Raw genomic sequence first — 25,944 nt, 5'->3', positions numbered from 1 at the left:
TGTGAAATAAGTAAGTTGTTGTAGTTCAGTTATTAAGCTATGATTATTTTCCTGAATGTATGACAGTGAGCTTTCCATATTCATTACAAAATCATAAAAATTGAGAGACTCACTGACTCTCACCATCAAAACTATTCTAGAAGTGTTTAATCTTAGAAATAGCACCCTGAATTGCTACATTGCTACATGAATTCAACAGTTATTTCAAGTTCAAGTTCAAGTTCAATTTTATTTGTATAGCGCATTTACAACAGCCTCCTGGCTGACCAAAGTGCTTTACATAAGAGCAAGAATATTACACATACATAAAAAAAATAGACCAGACAAAAATTTTAAACCACCCATTTCAAAATGTAGCATAACACAGTAGTTAGTACACTAAGGAAAATAAAAAAGTTTTTAGCAAGGATTTAAAAATAGACAAGGAAGGGGCCAGTCTGATCTCTAAAGGCAGGGTATTCCAGAGTCGTGGCCCAGCCACTGCAAATGCATGCTCCCCTCTACGCTTTAGCCTAACGCGAGGGACCACCAGCAGAGCCTGGTCATAGGAACGTAGGTTTCTTGATGGAGTATAAGGTTGAAGAAGTTCAGATAAATAGAAAGGAGTTTTGTTATGAAGGGATTTATAAATGAAGAGGAGAATTTTAAAGTCTATTCTCTGAGAAATTGGCAACCAGTGAAGGGATCTGAGAATTGGGGTTATGTGTTCATGTTTACGACAGTTTAAAAGAAGTCTGGCTGCAGCATTTTGGAAAAGCTGAAGTCGTGCAATTTGAGATTTAGATATACCGCAGTATAAAGAATTGCAGTAATCTAGACGCGATGTAACAAATGCATGAACATCCATTTTCTAGAGTTTTTGGAGTGAGAAAGTTTTTAATTTTAGACAGTAAATGAAGCTGATAGAAACTGGATCCAATAACAGAAGAGATGTCTATCAAATTTTAAGTGTTGGTCAATAGTAATACCTAGGTTCTTCACCCGTGAGGATCTAAAAACGGATAAACTTTCTAGCTCAATGCTTATACACTGAGAGTTATCATTAGGACCGAAAACAATTACCTCGGTCTTGTCCTCGTTTAAGAAGAGGAAATTTTGGGGTAGCCGTAATTTCACCTCCTCTAAACATTGGAGAAGAGAAGTGATCGCAGTGGAGTTGTTTTTGTGGAGTTATTTCTTCTTGTTTAGCACATCTTAACTGGCCAGCTAAAAATAAACTATTATATTTTTTCTTAAACCACTATTTTAGATTTCTTCAGTTTAACTATTCTCTTAAAAAAGACTATTTTAACTCAAGTTAAAACTCAACATTTGTTTTCTATACTTTATTAACGTTAATATCCATAGTTCAAAGAGTGAAAACAAATGATGCTGTGTGTGATTTGGGTACATTTTTTGTAATGTAATCTACTTTTGGAACAAATGTCTCTAATCTAATTTGTCTCTAATCCGTCACCTTATTCTCAAATTAAGAGGTAAGATTGCAGAGTTAGCACACTTGATCGTGTTTTTGTACTTTCAGACCTAAACCACACATAGAAACCAACTGGCAACATTAAGAGGGAGCAAACGTTTCATGCACAACTAAAACACACAACTTTAAATCTTATGGCCAGCTTTCATAACAAGAAAAACTCACAGTTTCATACATTTATAAAAGAAAAATGTGTGTGTGTGTGTGTGTGTGTGTGTGTGTGATGGCACAATGGCATCACAAGCGTGCACAAAGCGCGCCACTAAAAACCGACCGGGAGTGACCTCCTCGAGCCACGGGTACCGTGACATCACGCATCGGACCCCGCCACGCGCCACCGCGGAAAGTCCAATCACATCTCGTGCTCCACACCCACGAGCGCGCGCGACAGCCCGCTCCGGAGGCGCGCGCCGTGTGTGTTCAGTCAGTTTGAGCTCACAGGTGCGCTGCGCGTAAAAGTTCCAGTTTCTGTCGCCGGAAACGAATTAAGGTTAGTGCGCAAAATTTTTGATTAATTTAAACGGAGTCTGTGTATAAATAAATGCAATTTTGGAGCAGTTGACGGTCTTCTCAAAACATTCTAGCACAGACAGTTAGCGAACTGTTAATTATCTCAAAGACGTTTAAAACAGACCCTGACATTTTTTGGTGATATATTTATTGTGTGTGAACCTATAATGATAAATAATCATAAAGCCTACGCTTTTTTTTATTTATCGTCCTGACAAAAATCACAGTTGCTTTGGTTACTTCTCGAAAAAATGTTTTTTATTTTCGCCATCGTAATCGTTACGTAATCTAACTTTAGCAATTTCTGAAATGTTTGAAAGGAACTTAAAATTAATTAATAGGCTAATTAATAAAAAAATTAATGAAGTACAGAATTCAATTCCGATCAATGCTTCAAGTTCAATGTCCTAACACCTAAAATTATTTTTTATTTTGTATATAACAGAACTGGTTTTTACTAAACTCGTTGAACTCTAATGTCCTTAAAGAGAGGACATATGGATATCTTTAAGAGACTGCTAGAAAAATTAGATATTTTAGAAGAAACAAGATTTCAACATTATTTTTGTTGTCAGCAATGAAAAAGCAGATAAAGTGGCCTCTGGAAGCTCTTCAGTTGGAAATAACAGAATGTAATATCCCAGTATCTGATGTAAAACCTATATTGAATCTGTATACATTAATAATAAATGGCAAATGGAATGAATGCATATACAACAAACTATATGAGGATAATCCAGTAAATTAAAGAAGTCATTACTGTTTTGAAAATAGATATGATCAGGTTTTATATATATATATATGTATATAAGATGTCGAATTGGACATTCAAGACTCACTCATTCATAAAGAAAGAAGAGAAACCAGACTGTGACTTGTGTAAGAATTGAGTGTAAAACATATTTTAATAGAACGTCCAATTTTAAATGATATCAGAAAATATACTAAAATATAAAAACATTTAAAGTCTCCCCTGGAAGAATTTTTGAAATTTCATCAATGATTTAACTGAAAGATTATATATATGATTTTTATTAGTACTATTGATGTTTCTTGTATGATTTTGTATAATGATTGTTTCTTAAGAAAATGTTATATTATTGTATTGAAATGATATTGCCATGGATATAGCCACTGTTGCAGATATGGCATTAAAACATAAATAGCTTTAAAAGACTCTTAGGAGAGGATGTTTACCTCCCATTCCTTAGTAAGAGAGGGAGTCTGGGATACTTCTGTAATAAGGAATCAAATTATGATTAGGAATGGCACACAGAGACGCTTTTGTGCAGGATGTGTCCTGTTGGATTCTGGGTGGGAGAGAAGAGGTCATGAGATGGAGATATTTCGTGTCTGTAAACACCGCAGCATTATTCTGCCTTTGCATTAATAAGTTCATTGGCTTCCTTGAGCTTTTCTGCATTCTTAGCAGTTGAGCTTGCATATTTGAGTTTTCTGTGTTTGAATGCATTAAATGGTGTTTGGTCCAATGTTAAGTTTCTCCTCTCGTTGTCTCTCTCATGAACGTCCTTCCAGCCTACGCAATGGTTTGCTGACACTTCCAGCTCTAATGTTTCAAGGAATTCATTGTTGCTTTAACAACAGTCCGTCAGTTTTTAATCACTCAAGTGATGATTGCGTTTGTGTAATGCCATAAATGCATGAATTAGATGAAAATGGGCCAAATTTGACTCCAAAATCCTAAAGGGAAATATTTTGCATAATGAAACTTAATTTTATGCACTTAAAGGAATAGTTTACTCAATAATCCACATGTAATCCACACCACCCCAGTCCATCAACTAACGTCTTGTGAAGCAAAAAGCTGCAGGTTTGTAAGAAACAAATCCAATAAATAAGGCATTTTAACTATAATCCGTCAATTATGGCCAAAATATGAGTCAATAATCCATAATAACGCTTCCTCCAAACGCCAGTTATCCTCTCACATCAAACTCCACCCACATATTTGTTACATATTTGCTATTTACGACGGTTTTTTATTGGTAAGCTATGCTTGATCTGTGCATATTTCTCTCCTGATTCAGTCCAGATTACTTTTTCACTGGAGAAAGCGATATTATTATATTTAGCCGTATTTTAGCCGGAAGCAAGTAAAAAATTTCTTTCTTAGAATCATGCAACTTTTTAGTAGACATTAACTGATGGACTGGAGTGCTGTGGATTATTGTGATGTTTTTATCAGCTGTTTGGACTCTCATTCTGACGGCACCCATTCACTGCAGAGGACCCATTGCTGAGAAAGTGATGTAATGCCGTTTTTTTTTACTGTCAGACACTGACTGCTGAAAAGACACAGAAGATGGCTGCAGATGCTCATGTCGTTCACAAAGACGCACAGTAAAGCAAACACATGCTCAGTGTTACTTACAGAGCATTACACAATGACAACGTTCCCTCTTTCTCTTCTTCTCTCTCTCTGTTTCTCTCACTCAACCCCATCTTCTATTCTGTATGAGTGTTGGTGTTGTCAAACAAAGATTCTTTCATTGGAAAGAGGAAGTAAATCTCGCCTCTCTCCACATTCCCCACTAATGAATGGCAGCGATTTCAGATTTATCATCATAAATACCGAACACGTTGTTTCAGACCCACGGCGTTCAGCTTATGTTGTTGTGCAATGCTCTTATATGCTGCATTATCTTTCCCCGTTGGTTCAGACTTGAGGTTGAATAACTCTAGCTTTATTTGCACTGATAAGACAGCTGTGACTCTCTCAATGCTCAAAAAAAAAAGATGGGTGGGGCGATGTATGAAAAAAAATAAAAAAAGAGACAGGCTGAAAACCTGTCCAGGACATCAAGGAATAAATATTTTGTCATCTTTTACTGTCCTTCATTTCATTCCGACCCCATATTTTCTATTTAACAGTGAAAAACAAAAGTATGTCTAAGTGGTAAGAAGCTTTTTCTTTCTAAACAAGGAAAGTGGATAGACAAGTGTCAAAAACAACAACAAAAAAACAGTTAGCTGAAGAAGTAATGGTATATAATGTTACTAACGTCAAATATGGCCTGGCATAAAGCACAACATTTTTAATTGATTGCAAGTGCAAATGAGTTATCAGTGATTAACAGCTTGAATTATTGTCTGTTTCTTACACAAATCATATTGACTTTTGTATAGCAGACTTACGGCAATCAGAAGCTCTCAGAAGAATTTTATCACTGAAAAATATATTTTAAAAAATCATTTTAAAACTCTACATTCTGAGTAAGCGATCAAAACTTTAGACGGTGGTGTAAGATCTTAGGTCGTCATGCATCTGTCGTCTCTCATTGAGTTATTCATGAGTTCCTTGAGAATTTATGACGGGGGTATTTGTGGCTTGAAAAGACAGACACTGATGAGTGTGAATAATAAATGACATCTGCAGGAATAGCTTCTGTAGATCTTATTAAGTAAGCATTGTTTGCGTGGATGTATGCATGATATCTTTGAAATGATTTCTGAATATTTTATCTGATGTGTAATAATCTCATTGGTTTGAGTTTACTGCCTTTCACCATCAACAGTCTAATAAGATTCAACATATATGATCTTAAGTTGTATCTTTTTATGATTTTGTAGAAAATGTATTGTTATGTCACACTAGTATAGTACCTAAAAACAGTGAGAAGTTGAGGGAAACACTTATATATTTATATAATATAATCTTATATGAAAGTGCTTGTAGTCAGGACTTTGTTCTAAAAAGTGCTGTGGAGGGTTGCTTGTGATGTCACAATAATGCATTGTATTGATACCTTATTTTATTAGACTGATGACGCAATGTCAGATTATGCTTTTCAACCCTGAGTAGATGATCCACCTGTCAATCAAACATGTCAGTCTTATCATTAGCATGAATAGTGTCTTCAGGACCAAGGACAGCTCTAACATATGACACAAACACACCACAACACAAACTCTTCATTTCATACACATTCATATTTTGAAGGATTAGTTGAACAGTGTTGATTTAATATTAATTGTATACTTTTTTGTAAAAAAAAAATTAAAAAAAATGGTATTACGTGGTTTTTCTTATTTTTATTGGTATTTTAATATTTCTAAACATTATAAATTACAATTATTTTTGTTATTTTTTATATTTTTGTTTTATTTCAATTAGTACTTTAGTCACCAAATTAGTAATTTAGTTAATTTGGTAATTTAGCCACCAAATTAAGTCTCCTTTTCCTTTATTTATATAGCGTTTTATACAATACAGATTGTGTCGAAGCAGGTTTACAGTAAAAAGGAAAATAGTGTATTATTAATGCAAGAGGACAATAGTAAACATTTCAACTTATGTTTTAACCTAAACTTATTTCAGTTAGTTGCAGGTCAGCATTTCACAGTTTTCATTTAGTTTAATTTCAGCTTTATTTTTTAGTTAAAGGGATAGTTCACCAAAAAATAAAAATTCTGTCATCATTTAATCACCCTGTGAATATTTTGTTAATATTTTAAATATATTTCATTTTTATTGTAGTTAAGGCTTTATTAATTCTGTTGTGTATTTGTCACTTATTATTATTATTGTTGATTTAAACATGTCTGTAGTTTTTTTTTTTTTTTTGTACTTCAAATTAACAAAAAAAGGAGAAATGTTGCATTGACAACTAGATGAAATAAAATAATTTGATATTTTATTGCAGTCAATAAAGTTATTTTATTTCAAGTAATTTTTTTTTTTTATTGTTTAATTGTAAATTAACATTCATAACCCTGACCCAAACTCAAAAACCCATGCACATGCTTAGTTTGATGTCACCTTTCACCCACTTTTGGATTTGTGCTGAAATCTGGGCAGAGAATCAGACGTTACACACCTCTATTTGTACCGCTTTCTAATCTGTCTCTCCTCCATGCATCTTTGTTAAAGTGGAAAGGGCTCAGAAATTCCCTTGTACTTATCTTTACTGGAATGTTCTGATGCTGTTCATTATGTGTGTAATGACAGGGAAGATTGACTGCATTGCATTTCTTTTTTAGAAAACAGGCTGACCCATCTGACATCACAACACTTGCTTTATTTTCCCCTTTCTCTTCGTATGTTTCTTTCTGTTTCGTTCAGTCAGTATGAGGCTGACGCAGGATGTGAGTCCAGTAGTGGTTGTCATATTCAGACTGGTGGTCTGGCTTTACTCTCTCATCTCTTACCTGCCGTACCTGATGCTGAGATCGTCCGACTCTCAGTCGCTCTCCGAGTGCACGCGGAGGGTGAAGGCCCAATCCATCAGTGGACACCCTTCAGGACCCTACAGGGACATCGGAGCGCTGAGAGCACTGGCCACATGCCTACAGCCCGGGCTGAACACACTCGATCGGGTGTTTGAGTCGTCCGTGTGCCGCAATCCTCACCTCGACTGCCTGGGAACCAGAGAACTGCTGAGTGAGGAAGACGAAACTCAAGAGGATGGAAGAGTCTTCAAGAAGGTGCGTATTGTCTGTAAGTCCAAAGATCTCACACTTCTGCTCTTCAAAACTCTCTCGGATGTGTTGAAGAGCAACACATCTGTAGTTTCTGTTCCTCTGATGTCCACTTATACTGTTAGTTAAAGCTTTCTTGCACCAAAGTCAGAGTTTAGTCACTTGTTGAAAACTGGATCAATTAAGATGCAAAGATGCCTTTATAAAATCATTTCAAAACAATTAGACACTAAATTAAGTGTGCATTGCCTAGTATATGCTAGTTTTGGTCACAAATTATAATTTAATAATTTAATAATTTTGAATTATAATAAACGCTACTTAACAAAAGTTTAGAATAATATTTATTTTAATGTTTTAATGTAGTATTCTGTTCATCAAGGCTGCATTTATTTGATCAAAAATACAGTAAAAACTGTAATATTGTGTAATATTTTTACGATTTAAAATAACAGTTTTCTGTTTGAATATATTTTGAAATGTAATTTATTCCTGTGATGTAATGCAAAATTTTCTGCATCATTCCTCCAGTCTTCATTGTCACATGATTCTTCAGAAATCATTCTTATATGCTGATCATTTATTATCAATTACTATTGTACCTCAGTTATTAATAGTGGATCTTATTATTACCAATATTTTTGCTGCTTAATATTTTTTGTGATAATATTGACGCTCTTTTCCGCATTGTTTGATGAATAGAAACTCTAAAATCTATTGTAACACTATAAATTAATTTAATGTCAATTTAGATCAATTTAATGTATCCTTGCTGAAAAATGCAAATAAATGCAACATTGGTGAGCCCAATAAACTTTTTGGAAAAACATTAAAAAAATATATTATATATATTGAAATATTGTAAAAATGACAATAAATATATATTGAAATATTGTAAAAATGACAATAAATATATACTGAAATATTGGAAAAATACAATAAAGATATATTCAAATATTGGAAAAATACAATAAATATATATTCAAATATTGGAAAAATACAATAAATATATATTCAAATATTGGAAAAATACAATAAAGATATATTCAAATATTGGAAAAATTACAATAAATATATATTCAAATATTGGAAAAAATACAATAAAGATATATTCAAATATTGTAAAAATGACAATAAATATATATTCAAATATTGTAAAAATTACAATAAATATATATTCAAATATTGGAAAAAATACAATAAAGATATATTCAAATATTGTAAAAATTACAATAAATATATATTCAAATATTGGAAAAAATACAATAAAGATATATTCAAATATTGTAAAAATTACAATAAATATATATTCAAATATTGGAAAAAAATACAATAAAGATATATTCAAATATTGTAAAAATTACAATAAAGATATATTCAAATGTTGGGCAAATCATGATCGACAAATATAAAAAAAAATGGGCATAAAGTAAATTAGCTAATGCCATAAATATGATTTGAATTACTTGTAATAATAAGTGTTCTGAGTGGAATAGTAAGGGAGGTTTTTTTGTTTTAGTTTTTTTGCATTGTGTGAAAATCTGTCTACATAATACATCAAACTCAGTTTTCAAAAGGTCAGAGAAAATCTTGTTTTCCATGTCACGACCCTTTAAGTCGTCTGGTCTGTGACAAACTGACCTGCAGCATGTGAATGATGGTAATCCTATTGTCCGGCGCTGGAGCAGCTCATATAGCAATAATATTCTGCTGTTATTCAACTAAAGCTGCCAAACATGTGCTTCTGTTGTGTAACGTGAGAAGAGCTTGATTATATATCACAAACAACTGCTGTGTTGATTTTGTGCTAACATTGTTTAGTGCTTTATTCTTACCCTGTTCTGGTTCTAATGTGTTTGAATACTCCACAGAAACATCTAAAACACAAATAAGATACTCTGCACAATCAGTGCATTTTATTTGTATCCTAAAGGCAACCTTTTACAACTTTTTGAATATAACAGTCGCAGTCTGAACCTTTAAGATTGTTATATGTACATTATTGGATATTCTTTGCACGCAAGAGTGACAACGTCCTTGTAAATTTTCTAAATGAGGAACAGACATTGATATATAAAGGTCTATAAATTTTGATATATGATTGAAAAGCACTGTGTGTGGGGGGGGGGTTAATTTTCAAGTTTATTTATCATGTGCACAAAAAGTCAGTGACAGCAGTATAATACAGGAAATGAAAACAATAAATATTACGAATAATAGTATTAAAAGTTATAATACTATCCTCTGTACTACTAATAATGATAAATTGCAATTGTAAAGGTAAAATTGTCTCTACATAATACATTCATATTTTTCATATCGTATCAAAAGATCTTTTGTTGCTATTCTGAAGAGTTTGAACTATCCAATACGATATATAATAAAGCATTAGTGTGTGTGTGTGTGTGTGTGTAATATAAAAATATAATGGTAAATTGTAAAAATATTTTCTTTTATATAGAGGAGAGAAATGTTATGTTTAAAATAATAGTATTAATAGCAATAATAATAATAAAAATAATTTGTATTTGTAAAAGTTAAGTATCTCTATCTTTTTCATATCAAAAAGATAATAAAAAATTTTTTTTTTTGCTATTCTGAAAAGATTTTAAACTATCCAATACTTATCACTTTATCTTTACTTGTAAAGGTCAGTATAATTGTATCAATTTCATAATTATGTATTGTAATTTAAAAAAAAATGGTTTACATTATAAGTTAGAGAAGAGAAAAAAACAAGCAGAAAAAATTAAATTTGTTAAAAAATGTAGAATATGATTCTTTTAAATTCTAAAAGAATTGTGAATATATAATGATCCAATAGGAGGCGCTGTTGATCTATAAAATTGTGAAGTCTGCTCCAATGATGGGGAACAGAGATGGTCTCTTTTCCTCAAAGAGCAGCTGAACAGAAAATAAAGCATCTCAAACCCTTTGTGTCTCTCTAGGTGATTTTGGGAGAGTATCGCTGGATGTCGTATGATCAGGTGTATAAAGAAGTGAGAGCTTTCGGCAGCGGTTTGGCTGCTTTAGGACAGAAACCTCTGAAAAACATTGCCATCTTCTGTGAGACAAGAGCGGAGTGGATCATATCGGCTCAGGCCTGTTTCATGTACAACTTCCCATGTGAGTCTCACACACACACACACACACACACACACACACACAGCATGAGGGTCAGTTAAAGGGTTAGTTCACCCAAAAATCTTAAGAACATAAATTAAAATATTTTTGTTGAATTCTAAGAGCCCTCTGACCTTCAGCAATGTAATTACCAAGATCAAGGTAAGGAGATCAGTAAAATAATTCAGATTTCAGAATGAGCGCTTTATCATCTGTAACACATATGTTGAGCATCTCCTCTGGGATGTTTTCTCATTAAAATCATATGCTTTCCTATTAATTCAATAGAATGTATGGCAATGCCAAATCTGGTGGCTTCACTTTTATGACGTCATGAGCAATCCAGTTCTCCGTTATAAATCAGTGCAACCTTTTTATTTTTAGGTGGATTATCCGTTTAAAAACCTCTTAGGACATCCTTACAACTGCTTAAACATTCCAGACACCTTAGCAATCACCAAAATAACACCCTAACATTGTCGGAGCGAGTTGGTATTTTTAAAAGAATATTGTAGTATTTCTTAGCTTCATTCATAAATCAGAGATTCACATGCAACATTGAAGAGAGAAGATCTGCACAGTATGTTGTTATTGAACAGACACATGCACAGGGAAAATCTCTCAACCTCACGCTTATGCAAAACTGCAGCAAATATTTGCTCAATATTTGTGTGTTTATGACACACAGGGGGCTAATACAGAGCTTTGTGTGTGTGTGTGTGTGTGTGTGTGTGTGTGTGTTGTCCTCATTGCACTTCTGTTATATAAGCGTACCCCCCACCACCTCCTCCCTCTCCTCCTTGTCTTTTTTCACTGATCCTCCTCTAAAGTGTTTGATAGCGATGTGGTTTTTCTCAGCTCAGGGGTCTCCCTAAACACACACACACTCACACACACATACACACACACACACACACGGGTGAATCTCAAAAGACCATGCACAGGTTACATATAATGCCATAATCATAAGAATATTGGCATTAAGGAAATACAAGTCTGTCTATGCACAAGATCAGTATTAGAGTAAAAATGTTTGGTCCATTTTCCTGAATGATACAGTAAATCATAAATGCATATATCTGCTATATGTATCTGAAAGTATTTTTGTAAGGACAATTTGGAGGAAAATGTGCTTAACTGATAAAAAATAAAAAAATAAATATATATATATATATATATATATATATATATATATATATATATATATATATATATATATATATATATTTATACAATATATACTATTGTATTTTATATGTATTTTTATAATTCACTATATATAGCCATAAAAAGTATCATCGTTGTACATATATATTAGTACAAGTAGGATAATTTTTAAACCTATATATAGTGAATTTTATATTATAATATATATATTTATAATACTAATTTTGTATTGTAAGTCTAGATTGTAATATTTAATATAACAATATTTGATGAACTTTGCTGAAATTTTTTATGAAAATGATATTGCCTTTTTTTTTAGACATATTTTCATGAGATTGACCCCCTCATGTCTGTCACATAAATGCATTGACACACACACACACACACACACACACACACACAGATGTCTGTGGCTCTTTGGCTGACTTCTGCACCCTTGTGTTTTTGTCAACATCAGATGCTCACGTACTTGCTGTCATCAGACCTAAGTGTGTGTGTGTGTGTGTGTGTGTTAGAGGGAATGACTGCTTATGTGTTATGTGTTGCAAACATGCATTTTGTCACTTGGGTATGTTATTGTTTATGTCAGATGTGTGTGTGCGTGTGCTCTATCACATAAATATTTAAGCTTATCTTCATGTGTGTGGGTGTGAGTGTGTTGATGTTTCCGTGGCGATCTCCTCTCTGTTTGTGTCTCATGGCTTAAGTGTCACGCCCTCAAGCAGTGATGCAGACTGATGATGTCACAGAATCTGGCTCACCGACCCCCTGTGTTCTCTGGGCAGCTGTGTGTGTGTGTGTGTGTTTATGTCTGTATATGAGCGAGAAAGTGAAGGCACATGTATTGTTTCAGATGTGTTTGTGCAAAAATGTGTGTGCAGCGTATATACCCATATGAATGTTTGTGCATTATTAGCTTTGTGTGTGTGTGTGTGTGTGTGTGTGTGTGTGTTTGTTCTGGCTTGTGCTCGTTTGCCCTCTTCCTGAACTTCTCACAGCCATGTCATGTGTGCTGTTACTCCTGATAAGACCTGTACAGATGTATGTGTGTTTTACAGTGGTCACTCTTTACTCTACTCTGGGTGGTCCTGCTATTGCTCATGGACTCAATGAAGCTGAAGTTTCTCACATCATCACCAGCAAAGAACTTCTGGAAACCAAACTCAAGGTGATCAAACTCTCAAAAACAGACTATACAAAGTGTTTCATGTAGTACATCAAATATTTAATATGACTAACAAACGATCTATCTAACATCTGATATTATTAAAAAATATGCACCAGTTTGAAAGTGTTACGTTTGCAATAAGAGAAGTCTCTTCTGCTTACAGAGGCTGCATTTATTTAATCAAATACAATAAAAACTAAAATATTGTGAAATATTATTAAAATTCAAAATAACTATTTTAAATAGCAATATATTTTGAAAAGTAATTTATTTTTGTAATGAAAATCAGATTTTTTCAGCATCATTATTCTAGTCTTCAGTGTCACATGATCCTTTAGAAATCATTCTAGTATAAGACAATTCTTTTAAAAACTTTAACAAATCTTAATTATTTGGCCAGTAGTCTGTATTTATAATTACTGTGTATGTTGCTTCCAAAGGAGAAAGATGGTGTTACCTTGACCCTTTGAATCTAATGCTTTTGCTTTGAAATGCATCAGTTAAAGGGATAGTTCACCCAAAAATGAAAATCCTATCATTTACTCACTCACAAGTTGTTTCAACCCTGTAAAAGCTTATTTCTTCTGTTGAACACAAAAGAAGATATTTGGAAACAATAATAATAAAATTGATGGTCCACATTGACTTCTACGGAACATAATATGGAAGTATATATGGACCATCAACTGTTTGGTTACCTATGGGTGAACTATCCCTTTAAATACATGCATTAATGTTTTTGTGCTTGTATTTTCACAGAATATTTTTCTAGAGGTGCCGAGATTGCAGCACATCATTGTTGTGGATGATAAACTCAAGAGCGGCTCTGAATACCCACGAGGCATCAGTGTCCACAGCATGTCGGCTGTAAAGAGGCTGGGGGCCCATCCTGAGAATGGTACTAGTGTCTATATGTGTATGTGTGTGTGTGTGTGTTTGAGGTTGCTTCAGGTCATGTGAATGAGAAATCCTCCATCTGTGTCAAATTAAGGACAGGGTCGAGGGCGTCCCTGACTCTTTCACTCCGTCGTTTACTTCCTCCATTATAATTCTCTGTGAAGCATGACTGACCCTCAACAGCTGGTAGTAGTAGTGGTTTACACACTGGATAGTGTGTGTGTGTGTGTGTGTGTGTGTATTGGGTCATCTTTTCTCACACTGCTACAGACTTCACATGACATCGAGCTGATCTTCCTCCTTCATCTGAACATGACATTCGCTCTGTTCTGTGTCAGTGTGCTTATGCTAAATCACATCGGGCCTCAAAATGCACAAATGTACACACTCGAGTTCCCATGTTCCTCATTAACGGTGCTGAAATCTTGGAACTGTTTTAATGGCACACTCTGGATTTTAAAGCAAAAACGTCCTGTTCTGCTACTGACATCTGGCGCCCACTTCCTGTTCTTATCTTCTTCATTCATTCACACATAAGATAATGTTTTTACTTTTATAGTCTTTATCAATGTACTTCAAACAACTCTAAATTAACTCCCGTCATCTCTAGTGTTATGGGTGCTCATTTACTCTTGTTCTAAACCAGCGGTGCTATTGTTAACTAAAATGTTGTTTTCGTTAATTGAAATAAAACAGAAATAAACAAACATTTAAATCAGAGCAAAAAAAATTAATTTTTTTCATTAAATTAAATAAAAAAACTTTAATAAAAAAAATGAACATTAGAAATGCAACAGACTAAAATAAAAAAAATAGTTGAAGTACTTTGGTTAAAACATTCAAAAAAACATGAAAAATATTTTTAATGTTAATAAATCTTATCTTTTTTTTTTAATAAATAAAGCACCACAACATGACTAGAACTAAAATTGTAATACAATAATAAAAACTAATTATACATATTGATAAAACCCAAATGAGGTTAATCCCTGAAGTTCATGCTGCTCTTTTTGTGTAATGAAGAAAATAATAAAAGCACCATAAACGTCTCATTAATGTTTTTCAGTTTTCATTGAATATGCGTTCATTGTACAGAAAACATCTCTTGTAATATTTCATTTTTGAATGAACTATTCCTTTAAGAAAAACAGCTCAGAGCTTATTGTCTGTCAAATGTGTTTTATTGGATCATTAATATGTCTTTTTTAATTATTCTTAAATATCTTTAGTTTCTATCTTAAATATAAAAATATGAATAAAACTTTAAATAATATAAACAACTATATGTGTATGTGTTATATATATATTATTATTATTACTATTAATCAGGCATGATTTTAACCATAAAATATCCATAGAAGCTGGTATTGCTTAAAAAAAAGAAAGAAAAAAAAAAGTCAGATTAGTATTGGAAAATTTGTCATTTCCAGTATATTTTTCTAGTAATTGGCTTAAACTCTCTATTAAATGGATTTTGAGGTTTAAAAATTAATCGCGATTGATAGGAAAAGTCATGTGTCAAAGGGTGTTGTAACTGTGTATTAATGCATTAAACACTGAGTACATTCTGAATAAAACACTGAAATAACAAATTTGCCTCCATCCTGTATTTTTAATTTTGCTATATGTTTTTGAAAGTAAACTTAGTAAAAAAGCTCTGTGATGTCACAATAGAACACTCTCGACTGTGATTTCCCAACCAATCAGAGCACTGCTCGATGATGTCACAAAGAAGCACTCAGGAGATCAAAGCACAGTGATATAGCATAGCTAGTGGTTAATAGAGTGAAATATTTAACAGAATGTGATTTGTAGTAACTTGGGTCTACTTGTGTCCACAGTGTCGAGACAGAGACGTCCTCCGAGTGCGTCTGATGTGGCTGTGATCATGTACACCAGCGGCTCCACCGGCGTGCCCAAAGGAGTCATGATCTCTCACAGTAATATTATTGCTGGAATCACCGGCATGGCTGAGAGGATTCCCAACCTTGGGTATGAAACACGTCCACACACATCCTGCCATCTGTCGGCATTCACTAATGTGTTTGTGGATATCATATGTTTATCAGTGCTTCCTAGAAAACCAGTCATGGTTTCGATGAAGTAAACAGAGTAAGAAAAAACAGTGGCAATTATGAGTCTGTGGGGATTTCTGTGCCACGCACTGTATATTATATATGTCATGTGTATTTTATACATGACAAATGCATGCTGTTTTTACAAATCTTGTGAACTCAGCAGGAAGATACACCGAAAATGCAACTAAAACAAAAACTACTTTCCTATTGTTAGGGAAAAATACATTTGTCTGTATAGATTATTAACCATTTGGATGTAAATATGATATTTCTGTAAATTAAGTTTCCAGTTGGTAAGATATTTGAAAGTTTTCTTATGATATTTTCTAATTAAAGTCTTTTCTGCTCACCAAAGCTGCATTTATTTGATCAAAAATACAATAAAAGCAAAAATATTGTGAAATATTATTACAAATTAAAACAGCTGTTTTCTATATGAATAAATATTACATTTTAATTTATTCCTATGATGCAAAGCTGAATTTCCAGCAACATCCAGCAACAGTCTTCAGTGTCACATGATCTTCAGAAATCATTTTAATGTTCTCATTTGCTGCTCATTTCTGCTCAAATCTTGAAAACTGTCTTTTTTCTTTTTTGGGGGGGAAAACTGTAATGTATTTATTTTTCAGGATTCTTTAATAAATAAAAAGTTTTTATAACTTTTTAACTTTTTTTATTCAAAATGATCAAGTAAATACTAAATAAATAAATAAAAACAACAACACTATTTTATAAATATGTATATTTTCTGTTACACTTGCATGTTTTATACAAGATGCATGAAACAGGCCTGATAATTAACAGAATAGGATAGTATAATGTTTTGTGATATGTGTGTTACACAGCCAGATGATGAATGTGTTTTCACAGCGAGGATGACACATACATTGGCTACCTTCCTCTGGCTCACGTGTTGGAGTTGAGCGCTGAGATGGTGTGTTTGGCTCACGGCTGCAGAATCGGCTACTCTTCTCCACAAACACTCGCAGACCAGGTACAACACACACAGTTCTGTTCATATTTACTGTGTGCATCCTGGAAATCAAAACACTGGCCTTCACTGAATAAAAAGATTTTTTGATGTTGTAAATAAAACTGATTATTGGAGTATATTTTACAAGAAAATACTATTTCAAGTCTTTCTACTTCAAAATGTCATGTTTAATCCAGTGTTGCTTGCTGTTTCTTTGTGATTATTTGTGAAATGTATTTGTAAATTCTGAATGAAAATTATTTCTACACCAATTTTTTGTGTATGATGTCACTGCTCTGTAATAAAAACCTAATCAGCACAAGTGATGTCACAATCAAGGCAAATTATTTATATATTTATTATTTAATTAAATTATTTATTTACAAATATACCAAGTTAAATTGATATATATTTTAAAAAATTATATATATATATTTATATATATAAAATATTAAATTTTTATTTAAATATTTGGATTAAAAAATATATATTATGCCACTAAACCACTTACATTTTCTCATAAAATACTACTACTAAAACAATTAAAATAATATGGGAAAATTAATATAAGCTCTCTCTCTATATATATATATATATAATATTAAAGTAATTTCAGCTTTTTAATGAGACATATTTATTTGTGATGATGTTTGATTCAAAGTGTTACTTGGTGTTTCTTTGTAATAATTTGTGAAATGTACTAGCAATTTTCTGAGTGAAGTTTCTACACCAATGTTTTTAGTGTATGATGTCAAAGTAAGTATTTACAACACAGTTAACATATTGATGTCACTATCAAGCATTTAAAGTCAAATAATATCAGAGAAAAATGCTGAAACAACAGCAGTACGTAATGGAAATAATGTGCACTGCTGTAAGCGTTTCTTTCTTTGCAACGTTGTCAAGACAAATGATAATGTTTCTATTAATCGTTTTTACTTTATAGTCCACCAAGATAAAGAAGGGAAGCAAAGGAGACACTAGCGTCCTGCGGCCCACTTTAATGGCAGCAGTACCAGTAAGACTACATCTCTCTCTCTCTCTCTCTCTCTCTCTCTCTCTCTCTGGGGTTTTGAGGTTGAATGTCAGTGAATGTGATTGTTGAGAATGATTTACAGCTGTAAACAGAACGTGAGAAAGCCCGTGTGGATATCTTTCTGACAGTAGTGACTCACACGCTGTAGATGCACAATTAATAATGTTTTATTTCTCGATTTTCTTTGCTGGAGGACACTGTAAATGCACGCACACACACACACACACACACACACATTGTGTGGTTGCACACGAGGGTCCCAGTGGATGGATAACGACACAACAGCAAACTTCCATAAACACAGCGGCTGAGAGCAGTGGGAGAACATCTGATTCATAAGACAGCTTATGAAAAATACCCAGAAAGCTGTTCTCCACCCTCCCATGTCACATGAGATGTGATGAAATGTGAAGTGGAAAAATGTCAGCAGTAACTTAATTAAAATCAGCGTCCACTTCCTTGCAAAACAATACTGTGGTGGAACCAGATGGTAATGCAGTTGTGCTTTATGTACTGAATTATTACAATATTCAGGGTGCTTCAAGGTTTTTCAGATAATTTTTTGTGGTACATTTTCTCTCTCTATGAGAAAAGGTAATTGCTTCTGTGCCCACGTGAAGTCAAGGGGTCGTTTTTGTGATGTCATTTCTTTTGTAATGTTTTCCTTATGCATGTTTATAATACCTCAATGACTTTGATTTGGTGGACAAAAGTTAAAATATATTATTAATTATATATATATATATGTGTGTGTGTGTGTGTGTTTATTTATATAGATGTATTAGATAATTTAAAAGAAATTGGACAAATGTAATAAATGCATTTAATAGATTTAATTTTGGTGTCAAAAAAATCTATTTTATAATGTATTCATTTGTGAATATAATCGTCCTGTATATATATACATACTACATACATAGATATGTGTGTGCACATATATATATATAAATTATGTCTGGTAAAAAGGGAAGTTAATTCAGAAATGTAAACACTGTTGTCATATAAAACGTTTATTCAAGTCATTAATTATGTACGCATGTGCATATATATGAAATGCATTTTTTACTTTTTTTTAAAAGAAATTCATGTCTAGAAAATAAATTTCATGTAAAAAAATCAAATAAAAATCCCAGTTAAATTTCACTGTGTAAAATTGCATCATGTCTGTGGATTTTACATGCAGATATTTTCTCTCTGTGTGTAGGAGATAATGGATCGCATCTATAAGAATGTGATGCTAAAAGTGGAGGAAATGAGTGTTTTTCAGAGGACTCTGTTTCTGTTGGCCTACAACTATAAGATGGAGCAGCTTGCGATGGGATACAGCACCCCACTGTGTGACAGGTACATCACACACACACACACACACATCCTTGGTTTTTATACTGTACACACTGTATATTCTATGGCCCTACACCTAACCCTAACCCTCACAGGAAACTTTGTGCATTTTTACTTTCTCAAAAAAACTCATTCTGTATGATTTATAAGTGTTTATATAAGGGTTATGTCCTCATAAGTCACCCTCTCCTTGTAATACCTGTGTCATACCCATGTCATTATACAGAGTTGTGTCAAAAACACACACTGCTCCCGGTGTGTGTTCACTGCTGTGTGTGTGTGCACTTTGGATGGGTTTAATGCAGAGCACGGATTCTGAGTATTTAATATTGATTTCACTATTCTTGGAGAACACAGAGAACTGAACTGGTTCAGCGAAATATCCAAAGAACAATCTGCCAAAATCAATTAGACTTCTCAATGCAACTCCAAAGAAAGAACCAGACATTCCACTAACAGAGCATTTGGTTATTATTGAATTATCATTGAGTTGCATTGCCAGTTTTACTAACTCCTCCGGTTCTGACACTCACCTCTTTATTCTTTCTCTCTCCAGGCTGGTCTTCAGGAAGGTTCGGGCGTTGTTAGGTGGCCGTTTGCGGGTGTTACTGTCAGGCGGCGCACCTCTGTCTGCTGCGACCCAGCGGTTCATGAACATCTGCTTCTGCTGTCCTGTAGGTCAAGGCTACGGCCTCACGGAGACCTGCGGCGCTGGGACCATCAGCCAGCGTGAGATTCACACCCTCATCCAGCATTTCTAACACTACTGTACACATCTTCATAATCTATACTAGCGTCCGAAAGTAAGAGAAGAAATGAATGCTTCTATTCAGCAAGGATGTATTCAATTAATTGAAAGTGTTAAAGAAGGTTTATTTTGAATTTTCTATTCATCGAATATATATATATATATATATATATAAATTTTTTTCACAACATATGAAGCAGCACAACTGTTTTCAACATTGATAATAATCAGACATGTTTCTGGAGGGGAAAATTGGCATATCAGAATGATTTCTGAAGGATCATGTGACTGGAGTAATGCTGAAAATTCAGCTTTGCATTACAGGAATAAATTACATTTTACAATATATTCACATAGAGAAGAGTTATTTTAAATTCTAATAATATTTCCCTGTTTTTAATGTATTTGAATCAAATAAATGCACCCTTGCTGATCAGATGAGGCTTCTTTACAAATGCATTAAAAACTTACTGCTGCCTCATTTTTGAACAGTTGTGTATTCGAATGGAAATTATTTGATATAGATATAGGTATCTTATATAAAACAATGGGAAAGTAATTTGTTTTGCTTCATAAAAGTTTGTTGCTAAACTTGTGTTTCTGTTTTATATGGACAGTTTTTAAATATAACTGATGTTAAAGGTACACAACACATACACATGAAAAATAGGCTCCCTTACACTATTGCTAATATAAAGCTTGCGTTTTACAATGTAAGCAAGCAAAACTATATTTTCCGATTCTAATCAATTACACCAGGAGGAGCATGGACTCATAAACTAACTTGGTTTTTGCTAATAAACCTGACTAACATGACATGATTTTAATATGTAAACAGACTGTAAATATTCACAATAACTGTAATTGTGTTTTAATGAGAAAATGATATTAACAAATGAAACTAGGTCACCAACTCCGTGTCCTGATCCTCAAAAAACATTGAAATTATGATTTGTGGAGGACAGCTGCCTTGTAAAATGATTGAGATTTGTGTTCTCAAGAGTTCACACAGATGGTGATTTTTTTAATGAAGAAACACATCTTTTTCTGCAGTGGAAATAATGACACAACTGTGCTCTTACAGCTAATAGATCGTGTTGTCTATGTGTGTGTGTAGTGTGGGATTACAGTACAGGACGAGTTGGTGCACCGCTGGTTTGCTGTGAAGTTCAGCTGAAGGACTGGATAGAAGGTGAGTGTGATACACACACACACACACACACACATATCTGCTCTTATAATAACACTGTCATGGATGTTTACCTATCCATCAGGCGATATGTCTACGCAGAGAGAAAGATCAGCAGAACAAAGGAAGGAAGTGGAAAAAAGTATAAAAGGACGTTTGAGACCTTGTAAGGAAGACACTTCGAGCGGCTATTTCTAGACAGATCAGATTTGTTCTGTGCATGAAACACAGTAAACTACTGTAAAAACACATTAAATTACTGTTGGCAGCTTCCATTACAAAGAAAAAACATCCTTGTTAAAATCATAAGAAGGAGAGGCCACGTCACAGGGATAAAGTTCAACTTCAAAGCTTTAAAATCAAGGCTTCGGGAGCTGGCAAATATTAGTTAACTGTATCTTAATAGTCTCTGTTTTGTATATCCATGATAACCCGGGCATCTTTTCAGAATGGCAATCATTTTGCTTTTGAACTACTAACTGGATTTGCCAATGTTTGTCAGAGTAATACGTTTTTAGTTTCAGAGCACTTAGTGTCTGATAGTATCCATTAGCAGAACTGCCCTTGTGAAAAAGTACACTTTAGCATACTTTTAAAAAGTTATTACAGAAATAATATACTATAATAAATAATAATATGTAATAATAATATAATGAAATAAAAATTAAGTATAATGCATACTATACTTTGTACATACTGAATGTGTAGTCTTCTGAAACTTTGGATTGTATTATAAAAAAGTGTTTTATAGTTTAATTATGTATACAATAATATAGTATATATACACAGTATATACAGTAAGCAGCACAATAACTACAGATCATTAAAACAAAGATTTAATATGTACGTTAAAGTAAAACTTTAAATTTGACATTATTACAAGGTGCACTTTTAAAAGTGTATTCGATTGCATTTTGAATGCTGATGTATTTATGAAAGTGTCTCTGTTTAAGTACGCTTAAGTGGCCTTTTACTTCATTATTACTATTTGCAAGTACAGTTTTTATCAAATATTCTTTTAAGATTTGAAGTACTGTACATTACCACAAGTGCACATTTAATTCAAATAAACACACTTCTTCTTCACAAGAGTGCAGCTTATACTCATTTTCATGTTTCAACCTCAACTGTTCATGGAAACAGCTCCAAAACTGTGAGCGGTCCCAGTACATGTCAATCTCTTCCTGTTTAATTAAGCAGTTCTTGGCCAGAAGCTGCAGTGTGGATCAAATCAGATGTCGTTATGTTAAAGTTTTGACGATTTATACACGACTTGTTGCTTAATAAGCTCTGAGCTCACGGTAGGACTGGAACCCTACTGTTTTGTGCTTTATGTAGTTCAGCCTATTTCCCCTTTCTTTTATTTTTCGTGTGTGTCACAATGCATTCTGTGTGTATCCAGGTGGATATCGCAGCACAGACCGGCCCTGTCCACGAGGAGAGATTCTGGTCGGTGGGCCCAACGTAACAATGGGTTACTACAAGAAGAAAGAGAAGAACAGTGAGGACTTCTTCGTGGATAAGAAAGGCCAGCGGTGGTTCTGCACCGGAGACATCGGAGAGTTTCACGGAGACGGCTGTCTGAAGATTATCGGTGAGCAAGATTAACCAGAACATTGTAAAGACAGGAGTTTTTGGCAAGAGCGAGCGAATGGAAGTCCCCTCTCCTTTATGATAAAACGCTTCAGTCCTGTGTTTCCAGTAAATGACACGTCTCACAGTCAACTTTACCCCCACAAGGGCAGCGATAAGAACTCAAAGAAAGCAGGATACACTCCAAAAGGGAGAGAAAGAAAAACTTCCTGTAGCACAAACTCTCAGACACATCTGATGAATTATGGTTGATATTTGCATGTGTGTGTGTGTGTGTGTTTGCATGTTAGACCGCAAGAAAGACCTGGTGAAGCTGCAAGCGGGAGAATACGTGTCTCTGGGAAAAGTGGAGGCCGTCTTGAAAAACTGCGCACTTGTGGACAACATCTGTGCCTATGCCAACAGGTGCCGACACAAAACAAAAACACCCTCAACATGTGTTACAGGACTGACAATGAACAAAATCCCTTCTATAGTTCACACACAATGGCTTTAATGTTACCTTCATTTACTCTGGTGATATCTAAAGAAGGCATGAGGGTCATAATGTTAGTTAATGCATTAATTAACGTGAAAAAACAATGAACAATACATGTATTACTGTATTTATTCATATTTGTCCATGTTAATGAAAATACAGTTATTGTTGGTTCATGCTAATTGACAGTGCATTAACTAATGTAACTAATTAATGCATTAGTAAATGTTAAAATTAACTAAGATTAATCAATGCTGTAGAAGGATTGTTCTTGCTTATAGTTCTTGTTAACTAAATTAGTTAACTTACATCAACTAATAGACCATTATTCTAAAGTCTTACCGTATAAATAGAATTTTCATAAAATAATTTAATCTTAAATATTCATATTTTTTTTAAATATGCAATTTAAAAAACAATTTGAAACACTCCAAACTTTATAACTTTATATAAAAAAACATATTTTTATAATTTAAAAATGTGTAATAAAAATGTTTAATTATAATATTTTTTATTAATTGATAATAAATCTAACAAATAAATAATAAAAAACATTTTAAATATAAACATTTAAAAATATTTAAAAATGGCAATTTAAATATACAAAATAAATCAAATATACATAATACTTTATTTCAAACAGAAAAAAAGAAAATCATTCGCTGCTCTTAACTTAATTATTTTAGTAGATTTAATAAGGATCAACGTATATTTAATTAATTCTGCAGAAACGCTGTAGTGTTATATTTTTTACATTTGATTATTCAATTTATGTATTAATGCTGCTTTTAAATAGACCTGACCCTAAAAACTTAAAGCACTGTTCATTTCTTTTATCTTTCTTATATTGTATTTATTTGCATTTTTTCTTATTTTTTAATAACAAAGATTAAATCAAATAACAATAACTATGTCATGATTTTTATCGATACCGTAAAATAAAATACTCATGTCATGATATAAAATTATGGTTACATCCCCCAACCCTAACACAACACATTTATAGTCAACTCTGCTGAATCTTAGTCCCTCCTCTTCCTGTTTTCCAGTGAAGAGTCTTACGTGATTGGCTTTGTGGTGCCCAATCAGAAGCAGCTCCTGGCGCTGGCTGACAGGAAGTGTGTCAGGGGTTTGTGGGAGGAGCTTTGCAACAACCCTGTCATCGAGGAGGAGGTGCTTAAAGTCATCACAGAAACAGCACTCACAGGTGAAACACAGTTTGGATTAGCATACTTTCATACTACTCATACTATTTGTGCTGTATCTGCAGGGTCTTAACACATCTTAATTCACCCTTTCACAAATTAAGGCCTTAAAAAGGTCTTAAAGTAGAGCAGAAAGACCTACCTTTATAAAATCATGGCATTAAATCTTGCATGCATTGCAGAAAATCTTCCTCAGAATTTTTCTCTTGTCTTCCAATACAAATATCCAAGATACATTTACTTTACTTAATATGCAAAATGAAGATATAAAGTAATTTTTGGGGAAAGCGAACAAAATGAAGTGAGTTTGTTTAAAACAAGAACAAATGTGATCTCCTCGTTGATGATAATGTTATAAATAAAAGATCACTTGCTGCTCTTGATTGAACTGCTTTTGTAGTTTCAGTAATCAGTTTATTTGTAATGAACACACTTAATGGATTTTTACATTTGATTATTTGTGTTCTTACTTGAATGCTTTTGTTTAGATGTAAAATGAAAACGATAATGCACTATTTATTTTCTTATATTTGTTCTACCGTTTTTTGTTTGTTTTTCTTGATAATAATAACAAAGATAAAAAAATAGCTATACTGTGACTATTTATAAAGTAATTATTATTAAGAAATGCAACGTTGCAGGTGATTTTGATTTGGAACATTCAAAAAACTTTAACTCAATTTCTCTCAAAACTGACTTTGCAAATCATTTTTTATCAGATTCCAACAAATCATACATCATTTTGAAGATATTTTAATGGAGAATGAACTATTTATTTTAAAATGTGACTCATTTTGCCAGCACAGGTCACAAATATCTGTCAGTGGAATAAGAAAACTTGTTTTCCTTTGGAATTAAGTTGATTTCTGTTGAGCCCATTAGCAGATATTTGTCCTAAACTCACTTCATTTTGATGAGTTTCTCAGTAATTCAAGCGAATTATTTATTTGTATTTTATTTTTTGTCAAATTAATTTAAAAGTAATGATAATAATAATGATAATACTTTGAAGTTACATCTAATTTTCTGCTCCATAGACATGCATTTAGAGAACACACTGACATATCATGGTCTCTTAATTTTATTTCTTAAATTTCCTTTACCTAAAATGTTTTAATTTGCATTCATAAAACCTTTCTCTAGAAGTTTCTCTATTAAATGCACCAATAAAATAATATTGGCTACAATATTAGCAATCATTTAAGCTTGAAATGTTACTTTGGATCATGCACATTTATTGTGCTTCCTGTTTTTACCACTCTTTAGTTTAGCTGATTCATTTCCTGTTCCTGTGTATTTAACAGCCCAGTTAGAAAGATTCGAGATCCCACAGAAGATCCGGCTGAGCGTTGAGCCCTGGACCCCAGAGACCGGCCTGGTTACAGACGCTTTTAAACTCAAACGGAAGGAGCTCAAAACTCACTACCAGAACGACATTGAGAGGATGTACGGTGCCAAATAGAGACAAACAGAGCCAAACTACTCATTCCAGGAAAGAGAAAGTAACTTATCTCACCGTAGC

The 25,944-nt window shown here is 33.2% G+C and overlaps 1 protein-coding gene across 1 annotated transcript; it reads left to right on the top strand.

The window, feature by feature from the left end:
• Positions 1–1,467: 1,467 nt before the first annotated feature.
• On the top strand, positions 1,468–25,944 carry LOC113058787 (long-chain-fatty-acid--CoA ligase 3-like). Its single transcript, XM_026226991.1, has 15 exons — positions 1,468–1,964; positions 7,068–7,429; positions 10,372–10,549; positions 12,772–12,881; positions 13,641–13,779; positions 15,620–15,770; positions 16,730–16,853; positions 17,779–17,850; positions 19,073–19,212; positions 19,766–19,938; positions 21,075–21,149; positions 22,549–22,740; positions 23,030–23,144; positions 24,267–24,424; positions 25,727–25,944. Exons 2-15 carry the CDS (start codon positions 7,073–7,075, stop codon positions 25,882–25,884), a joined length of 2,142 nt encoding a protein of 713 aa, XP_026082776.1. The 5' UTR covers positions 1,468–1,964; positions 7,068–7,072; the 3' UTR covers positions 25,885–25,944.

Source organism: Carassius auratus, chromosome 40 (genome assembly GCF_003368295.1).
Source record: "Carassius auratus strain Wakin chromosome 40, ASM336829v1, whole genome shotgun sequence".
Lineage (NCBI taxonomy): Eukaryota > Metazoa > Chordata > Actinopteri > Cypriniformes > Cyprinidae > Carassius > Carassius auratus.
Note: the sequence above shows the minus strand (reverse complement) of the source record. Positions and strands in the feature narration are given on the sequence as shown.

What these genes read in the sequence shown, in the direction of transcription:
- LOC113058787 (XM_026226991.1), top strand. Translation starts at nt 7,073, where the DNA reads ATGAGGCTGACGCAGGATGTGAGTCCAGTAGTGGTTGTCATATTCAGA. An exon ending in CACAAACACTCGCAGACCAG is followed by an intron (nt 16,854 to 17,778) that starts GTACAACACACA and finishes TTTACTTTATAG; the next exon opens with TCCACCAAGATAAAGAAGGG. An exon ending in AGCACCCCACTGTGTGACAG is followed by an intron (nt 19,213 to 19,765) that starts GTACATCACACA and finishes TTCTCTCTCCAG; the next exon opens with GCTGGTCTTCAGGAAGGTTC.